The sequence below is a fragment of the Miscanthus floridulus genome, chromosome 3 (genome assembly GCF_019320115.1).
Source record: "Miscanthus floridulus cultivar M001 chromosome 3, ASM1932011v1, whole genome shotgun sequence".
NCBI classification, from domain to species: Eukaryota; Viridiplantae; Streptophyta; class Magnoliopsida; order Poales; family Poaceae; genus Miscanthus; species Miscanthus floridulus.
In genome coordinates this window covers 152,183,911-152,192,329 of record NC_089582.1, presented here as the reverse complement: position 1 = coordinate 152,192,329, position 8,419 = coordinate 152,183,911, and the positions used below count along the sequence as shown (strand labels likewise).

General features: G+C 46.5%; 1 protein-coding gene across 1 annotated transcript; it reads right to left on the bottom strand.

Moving 5' to 3' along the window:
• Positions 1–2,946: 2,946 nt before the first annotated feature.
• On the bottom strand, positions 2,947–6,621 carry LOC136542860 (myb-related protein 1-like). The gene is made up of 7 exons (XM_066535503.1): positions 5,910–6,621; positions 5,609–5,807; positions 5,417–5,493; positions 5,262–5,319; positions 5,086–5,173; positions 4,939–5,005; positions 2,947–3,904 (listed from the first exon to the last, which is right to left on the bottom strand). The coding sequence occupies exons 2-7, from the start codon at positions 5,805–5,807 to the stop codon at positions 3,341–3,343; spliced, it is 1,053 nt and encodes a 350-aa protein (XP_066391600.1). The 5' UTR covers positions 5,910–6,621; the 3' UTR covers positions 2,947–3,340.
• Positions 6,622–8,419: the final 1,798 nt, after the last annotated feature.

The following is an 8,419-nucleotide window of genomic DNA, read 5'->3' as shown; positions in this document are numbered from 1 at the left end:
TGGCGCCGCATCGGCAGCATCCTCGCGGTGCCCGCCCCCCGCGTGGCTGCACGCCGGTGCAGCCACGCTCAGGCAGTGCCCGCAATGGCGGACCGGCGGACGCTGCCCCCCTCCGCCACGCTCCGCGTGCATCTCTCCCCCCCCCCCCTCTCACTCTATCTCTCCCTCTCTCTCCCAGTGGCCGGCGATGCGGGTGCCCCTAGCGCAGCATGCTCCTGGCCACGGGTCTCCAGCCCAGCTTCTCAGATCCAGGCAGTACCTACGCAGGTGCTGCCTCGCTCCTCTCCTCTTCGCTTCAGTTCTATGTTAAATCTTCTACGGTTGTCAGTTTGGATTTCCTTACTGGTAAGCAGATCAACCTACTAACATTAGGGTTCAAGATTTTTTTTGTCCACGTATGCCAAGTACTATTTCCTAAAATATTGTGCTGCATATATGTTGGATTCTTGAAACTACAATTTTTCTTCTTACGCTATGGATTGTTAGTCCATACTTAGTTCATCAAACCTCCTCAAATGGTGAAACAATTGTTTGAGTTATGCAATTAGATGCTTTCCACTCAATTTTTAGTCCAAAATAAATTGTTGCTCCATAATTAATTAGCCAATCCTTCTAGAAAGAGATAGTTCTGCAACGACTACTAATTTGACAATGCCATTTTTGGATCATGCAGTTTTTCCAGGCCAAACAATTGTTTTCGAGTATTACAGGTGTCCATATCTTGGAGCCTTTTGTGCCCCGTTGCTGCTGCGAGGGGGCTCAGATTTAAATGCTTTTCGACAGCCCTCCTAGCACTATTTTTAAACTATATATCGTCATAGTGTCTACGTTACAGCTACTGGCCGAAGGTCCATTGCATGAAAGGTAACATATTCTCTATACCCCAGCGACAACGGCGAATCCTGCAAGCTTCGTGGCTCCATTCGCTGCGGTTTGCAGCTGCAGCTACCGCGGCCATGTTCGCTTGTCTTATCATCCGTATTTTTCAGCTAGTTTTTTCAGTCGAAATAGTGTTTTTCTCTCGCAACAAATCAACAGAAACAATGTTGACTTGTTTTTTTAGCGAAGCGAACAGAGCCTGCAGCTACAACAGCTCAGTGTGCTACAGGACGGTGCAACTGAGGAGCTGCATGCAACTGCAGCGACAGTCCGTCACGCTTCCTTTTCCAATGGGAAAGACCAGCGTCTGGACGTACAGATGCAGCGTCCGTTTGAACACCCACGTCTACTACCCACCCACGCGCTTGATGTGTTCCCTCTACATGCGGAAGGAAACGGTGCAGACGCGCTTCCCTGGATGCATGCGACCAACGGAAGGGACACGTGCACCATGCCTCCGCTTCCTACTTTGCCTGGCCAGGCTCCATAGCGCATGCATGCAACTCTTGCCCACACGCCTGCACACTGTTGCCGCACCTGTCCGCGCGCTGTTGTTGTCGCCCCCACGCTACTGTTGTCGCGCCTACCGACTCGGCTCCGCCTGCTGCTGCAGTACGCATGCATGTGGGGGCCACTGCACCCGCTTCGCTTCCCGCACGCACGAGAGGACAACCTTCGTCTGTGCCCACTTCCCGCTCCTGGTCATGCAACACTTGCAACATAAAAGTATTTCCTGCAACGTACGTCCAAAACAAATGAAACATTTATAAACATACGTTTGCAACATACGTGCATAGCCAGTGCAACATATGCAACATCTAGATAAAACACTTACAATATACATTTGAAATAGCTGGAATATTTTGAAACATACACTTACAACAAACGTGTATAGCCATTACAACATATGCAACATCAAGATAAAAACACTTGCAACATATGTTTGAAACAGCTGAAACATTTAAAACATACACTTGCAACATACGTGTATAACTATTACAACATATATAACATCTAGATAAAACGCATGCAACATCCAGTTAAACATACATCTGAAACGCATAAAACATACGGAGCTAGATGATATGGAGTGATGGAAAAATTTGGGCCAACACTCAGCTACCATGCAGATGCGGGCCCATGCTCCTCTCACAAACAGGCAAGTGGCCTGGCCAGCCCTGCCACTGGCTAAGTGCCTAAGCCGGTTGGCCAAAATAGCAAATCGGCAGGGGCAGCTTGGGCTGGGCGCAGACAACACACACAGAGAGAGGAAGAGCAGTACGACAAGTAGAGCAGGCCTGGACGCTAGGTAGTAGAGGGCAAGCACGACAGGGAGGCCTGCGTCCCTGGGCGCATGCGGCTAGAGGCCTGGGCGGCTGGTCCAGCCAGCAGCGGACGCAGGAAGGCAGCCAGTGCTCTCACACGCATGCACGGCCCCCACCGTAGCATGCATCCGAACAAGTAGCCACACACGCTCCCAGAGTGCGGATCCCGCCTGACTTTAACTACGCACTCTTTTTTTTATTGGGCGTAATACGTGAGATCGATTGGTTTATCTATGCGTCCCGACGTCCTCAACCAAACATTACCATTTTTCAATCGTCCGCTAGTGCTCAAACTGGCCGTTGATCCTAACAAGAATACCATCTGATTCATCTCTCGGTTTAAAGAAAAATACAATTCTCGTTTTTACAGAAATCAAACGGTTTTAAATCTGACCAAATCTATTAAAAACTAACATTAATTATTTGAATTAGTATCATTAGATTAATCATCAATATGTTTACTCGGAGCTATAATTCTAGACTCGATATAGGCTCTGTTCACTTGTCTTATGAGCCATACTATTTCAGCGGCGAACAGTACTTTCAGCCATGTCTTTTTAGCAAAGCGAACATGACCATAAACTTATAATTACTCATTTTGGGACGGAGGGTAGTATAAAATGTCGATGTTTTAGCAATTAATTAACACATTTATGCTTCCACATCAGGAGCAACGGTTTGCTCGGCACCATCATATCAGGTGAAGCGATAGCTGAGAAGTAGAGTAAAGCTGAAGCAAAAATATTTGGCGGCGAATATGACCAAAAAAAAGTACTACGTAGCATATATCATACACATCGATCTACAGAGTTAACTAATCAGACAGCAGAGGAGAACATCTGGGTTCTCTTTCTCGCATGCCCTCATAGAAACTGAATTTCACCGCCAATCCATCATCTTCATCAGTCACTGCTTAGTTATTTGCTGCACCATGCATCCGCCATGGATGCATGGACGACAACGCGCAGGCTGTCGGTGATAGTACCCCAGATCTTACTGCAAATGGCTGCAGGGCATGGAAATGCACAGCACAGCACATCTGTGAACCTTGCTGTTTTCAGTTTTCACTACTGCAGCTAATTAAGCTACGAGGAAGAAGACCTGTCTGTCTGCAACTCATTGCTAAACGACGATCATCAGTTCCAGCTCGACCCGTTCAGGTCGATCCTTTGGCTGTCGCGAGGCCTTGGTAGATTGCTCCTGCCGTTGATGCTAAGGTCCAGCTCCTGCTGGTCATGGTCATCCGAGGACCCTCCTCCTCCTCCTCCTCCTCCTCTCCTACCGGGCTCGTCAAGAAACAGGAACTCCTCGCAGATGGCGCTGGCGGTGGCGCCGCCTCTGTCGTTGTTGTAGCCTCTGCTGGGAGTGTGAGGCGGTGCAGCAGACGAGAGGCCGATGGACAGCAGGTCCTGGTCCCTCTCCCTCTCCCTCTGGCACTGGGACCCCTCGCACGCGGTCAGGCAGCTGTCCACCGACCCATCGCCGCCGAGGTGACGCTGGTGACGGTGGAGATGCTCCTGCTGGACCTGGACGCGCCTCGTCGCCGTGGCTCTCGAGATGAGCTCCGACAGCTGCTGCGTCGGCATCTCGCCGCCGTCGAGGTGGACGCTCTGCTTGGCCAGCGCCTCCTGCGCCTTCTCCAGCACGGACTGCAGGTACTTGCCCTGCGCTTCGATCCGCAGCTGCAGGTGTCTCTGAACCTGCGGCATCAATGGAAAATGTAAATGGGCCGAAAGTGGAGGTAATGGGCCGAGCCCAGCTGAGCCGTGCAGGTGCAGCACAAGAAAAATTGGGCTTCGAATCAGTCGCGGACGGGCTACTGTGATCCAGTTTATAGGCCGAAATTACGGTGCGTGCGTGCCTCTGGAATGGGCCCAATACCCCATTTGTTGGATGAATCTGAGACGTACTGTACGTCTATACTCGGTAAGATCCAACGGCTGCACGATGGCCGGAGTGGCAGGCCAGGGCAGATGGCTCCAACTCCGGCCGCCGGCGCCGCCTCTCGCCGGTGGCCAGCTCACAGCACTATACTCTGTGGAGGCTGAGGTATCGCGATTCGACCAGAGGGCTTGTCATGCCCTTTTACTTTCTTTTAGCTCTTCCATTTCTTTCCTTGGCTGGTGAGAATTCGACGCCCATGGGGCTCTAGTCTCTAATGCTCTCTTTTGCGTGTAGCATTTCTTGTTAAGCTCTCTAATATAGTTTCCTAGTATAACTATTCAGTGTCATAAATGTTGCTAATTTTCTCTATGAAATCAGTCAAACTTATGATAGTTTGACTTGGACTAAATCTATGAGGTCTTTTTTTCTACTATGGAAGGAGTAGTATTATGTTAGTTAAAGATTTTGACATGGGAGCATTTTTACAAAGTGTTCTCATTTTTTATTTTCGCCTGCAGTTGTAATTTTGCACGACCGGAAGCTATTAGTGTTCCTGACACTAATAGCTACTAGTGTTCCTGACGCTACACAAGTATTGCTTTTGCATTGCTTATACGTTCACACTTCTCTTCTGATTTTGTTGTTGTTGTTCAACGACATATAATTTTGTTATTGTTTAACTATGTAGAAAAAAAATGTGAATTGTCTTGTCCTTTTAATTGTATTAGTTGGTTGCCTGGAAATTCAGGCAACTCAAATATAGCAACTTCCATATGTTTATAATATGGAGACACTGAGTTAGGCAGGGTATGCAATAGATTTTAATTAAATTACGGAGTTGATTGTATACCTCTAGCTGCTCATGAAGCCGTCTCTGAACTTCGATCTGGATCTGGAGGGCTTCAATGTGCATTGACCTGATAAATTTCTGAATTATGTCAGCTTCTGAAAGTTGGAGGAGAATGTTTGCAATTAACAATTTTTACTCGCTTCTCACCTGTTTATCTGGGGCTCTAGGTTCAAGTGTGGTGGTGGTGATCCTCTCCCTTCGCATGGGTTGTCTGTTCCTGTCCTGCAGCTTAACACTGCGAAACAAAGGCAAGTTTAGTATCTCCACCATTGGACGGTTGGGATTTTAGTTACTTCAGGTTTAAGAATCATGTAGTAGCCTACCATTCTTTGCGTTGACAGCATTAGCTTGGGCCTGGAGATTCTTGCTGAGTCTGTATTTCTATGAGAAACAGAAAAGCATCTACCTTAGTTTGTGACGGTGACGGCAAGCCAATTTTTTCATGCCATACAGCAGTAGCAGAGAACTCAAGATGTACCTGGAGATGGCTCTTAAGATGGTACAGGGTGAGTCCAGGGATTCCCATCAGCCTCATGATTGTTTTTGGCGTAGCTTCTGCAAGAGTTCCGCATGCAGAGTTTAGAAGGTACCATCATTGTGTTAATTCAGGCTTCCTGCCATGTGCCGTGTACGAGTGACAGATATAAGTTTTGATCACATGTATACTCACTGTCTGGCCCTCCTAGCTGATGTACTGCCTCCACAAAACGTTCATGCAGCTCTGGTGTCCATTTCAATCTAGGCTTAGCATCGGTGGAGAGGACGAGTCCTGCATCTCCTCCTTCCAGGAGAAACTGCTTCTCAGGAGGTAAGCCCGGGCTTGAGGACAGGTGCTGGTTATGGTTGTGGAGCTGTTGCTGATGATACATCTGTCACCAAGAACTCCATGTCAGTACGTTTCTTACTCGGAATACATCCTAGGTGATGCCTTCCTTCAGTCATGTAAACAAAAGAGTAGAAGCACATCTCACCTGTTCAGTTCCTGTTATGTACTGAAATGTCTGCTTACAGGCTGCACATTCCTGACTGCTGGGATCCTTGGCAGCTTTACCGGTGTTCAGCCTCAGTGCCTCTATTTCTAGTAACCAAAATAGTTGTTGTGCGGTCTTCTGGGAGTGAGACAACCTTTGGCTTCTCAAACTAAACTACCTACCTCCTATCCTCTCCTCCCCTCTCCTCTCCTCTTGCCGAGATCTTACGCAGAGTCCCGTCTTATAAGGCAGAGGGAGAATGTCGAATCATCTGAAGAAGCACTCAACCCTGACTGCCCAATCTTTGCAGCAACTGAAAAGAGATATTATCCTTATTCCCCTGGGGTACCCGTGGACCCTACGCCCACCAGTCTTTTTCTTTGTCAATTCCAGCAACCCTCTCTAGCTCTTGCATTGTGTTCTGATCATAAACACTTGTACCAGCTTTTGGTTGAAATTACTTGCCACATGAGAAGGGCGAAAGCGAAGCACAATCTTTTCTCCTCTTTTCTTTTCTTTTGAAAAACTAGAGGGAATGGAGCACCTTATTCTCATGAGAACCTTTTGGGGGCTGTGGTCTGCAATCTGATGTCGTAGAACTTGCCAGCCTCCTCTCTCAGATTCCTCAATGATATCTTAGTTTGAGAACCAATTCCAGTCTCCACTGAGTTTCTGGCCTCCAGTTTGCTGAAATGAAAGGGCGGGCAGCATTGGCGGTCGATCAGTTGTTGTTAGGATCCATTGCGGTTCGTGATCACATGAGTTATATTGTTTCATCCTCTTACACTGTTGGGCTGTATGCATTCAGAAGCAAGGGAGGGACACAGTACGGCGGCCTAAGAATATCGGCTATGTGGACAAAGCTTGAAACTTCCTTCTTTTGACTGCAGGCATCCGGAAGAAGAATTGCACAAAGCTTTGCATAGAGATAAAGCGAAGGTGGCCATTGTATAACTCTTTGATGCCTTCTTGGGACTGCACAAAGGCAACGAATGGAATAACAGAATAAGCATAGAATTCCCCTTTGTCTCCTTTGGTAAGTTTGGCACCTGTTTAGCTTAGCTACTAGGCAGCCAGGCCAAAGGGATGGTAAGGCAATGTCATAGGCTGTATCCGTGTGAACTTTGAAGCCGGTGCCGTAACTTCACTGTTCTACATAGGGCACATAAAAGCGAGCTTAAAATGGAGCCCTGGTTCTTGGATTGCCCTGCATCCTTCTTTTGCTTTATGCTTGCACTTGTTCTGACCATGATTTGTCCTCCGTGCATAGAGTAGAGATGCTTCTTCTTACATGAGTAACTGCATGGGCATGGCCTCTGGACTTTGGCCTTTGGCCTTTGCCTTCCAGATGGTTGTGTGTCCCACATAGCTATCTAGTTATGATGCATACGTCGTGAGCACGCATGATTGCATCAGCGTAATTTCTAATCTCCTTGGCCAGGGCACGCATGTGAATGAAGAAGAAAAAGGAAAAGGGTTAGTTGCAGCTGCAGCATCTCTAGGCTCTGATGTTTCTCGGAGCAGAGTGACCGGTTTCTATCCTGATAATAGTAAAAGGTGGCATGTTTATTGTTACTATTTAATTTTGCTTCTTTTATTTTTTTTAGAGAATTTTTTTTGGGTCTTCTGTTGGGCTCATTTTGTAGCTTTTCAAATTATAAGTTGTTTTAGCTTTGTTATAAGTCAAACTTCTCTAATTTTAACTAAGTTTATGGGAGAAAAATCAACAGACATCTACGATATCGGATAAGATCAATTAGATACACCATCAAATATATTTTGTATTTATTTGGTATTGTAGGTGCTAACTTTTTTCCTCAAACTTGGGCAAAACTAAAAGAGACTTATAATCTGTGACAGAGGAAGTAGGATAGCGATGTGTGTTCAGGCCTTGTTTAGTTTCAAAAAGTTTTCCCAAAAAGTGCTACAGTAGTTATCACATCGAATTTTGCGATACGTGCATGGAGTATTAAATGTAGACGAAAAAAAAAACGAATTGCACAGTTTGGTTGGAAATCGCGAGACGAACGTTTTGAGCCTAATTAGTCCATGATTGAACACTAATTGCCAAATAAAAATAAAAGTACTACAGTAGCTAAATTCTCAAATTTCACCCAGCTAAACAAGGCCTCACTTGTATATACTGATACTGTTGCTTCAGGTGTGAAGAAGTTATGGAGGCCACACGTGCACCAATAACACGATAACCCACGCCACCAGGTCATTGCATCACTGCATTCAATTCAAGTACTGGAAAAGCTTGACAAGGAGCAAGAATAGATGTGCTCTCTTGGAATAAGTTGGTAAGGGAATAATCCTTGCGACTAATAACCAAGTGATATATATAGCCACCACCAGGGTATATATATATTACGATAAGCAACGAGGCCGGCCCCTGACCCTGAGTGATGATCGATCGATATATATGGTATCTATACCATGCCTGTACTTCACTGTTGAGGAATTGAATTGGATTGAAGCGAGGTCGAGGCATGTGGTGCGCTGCATAT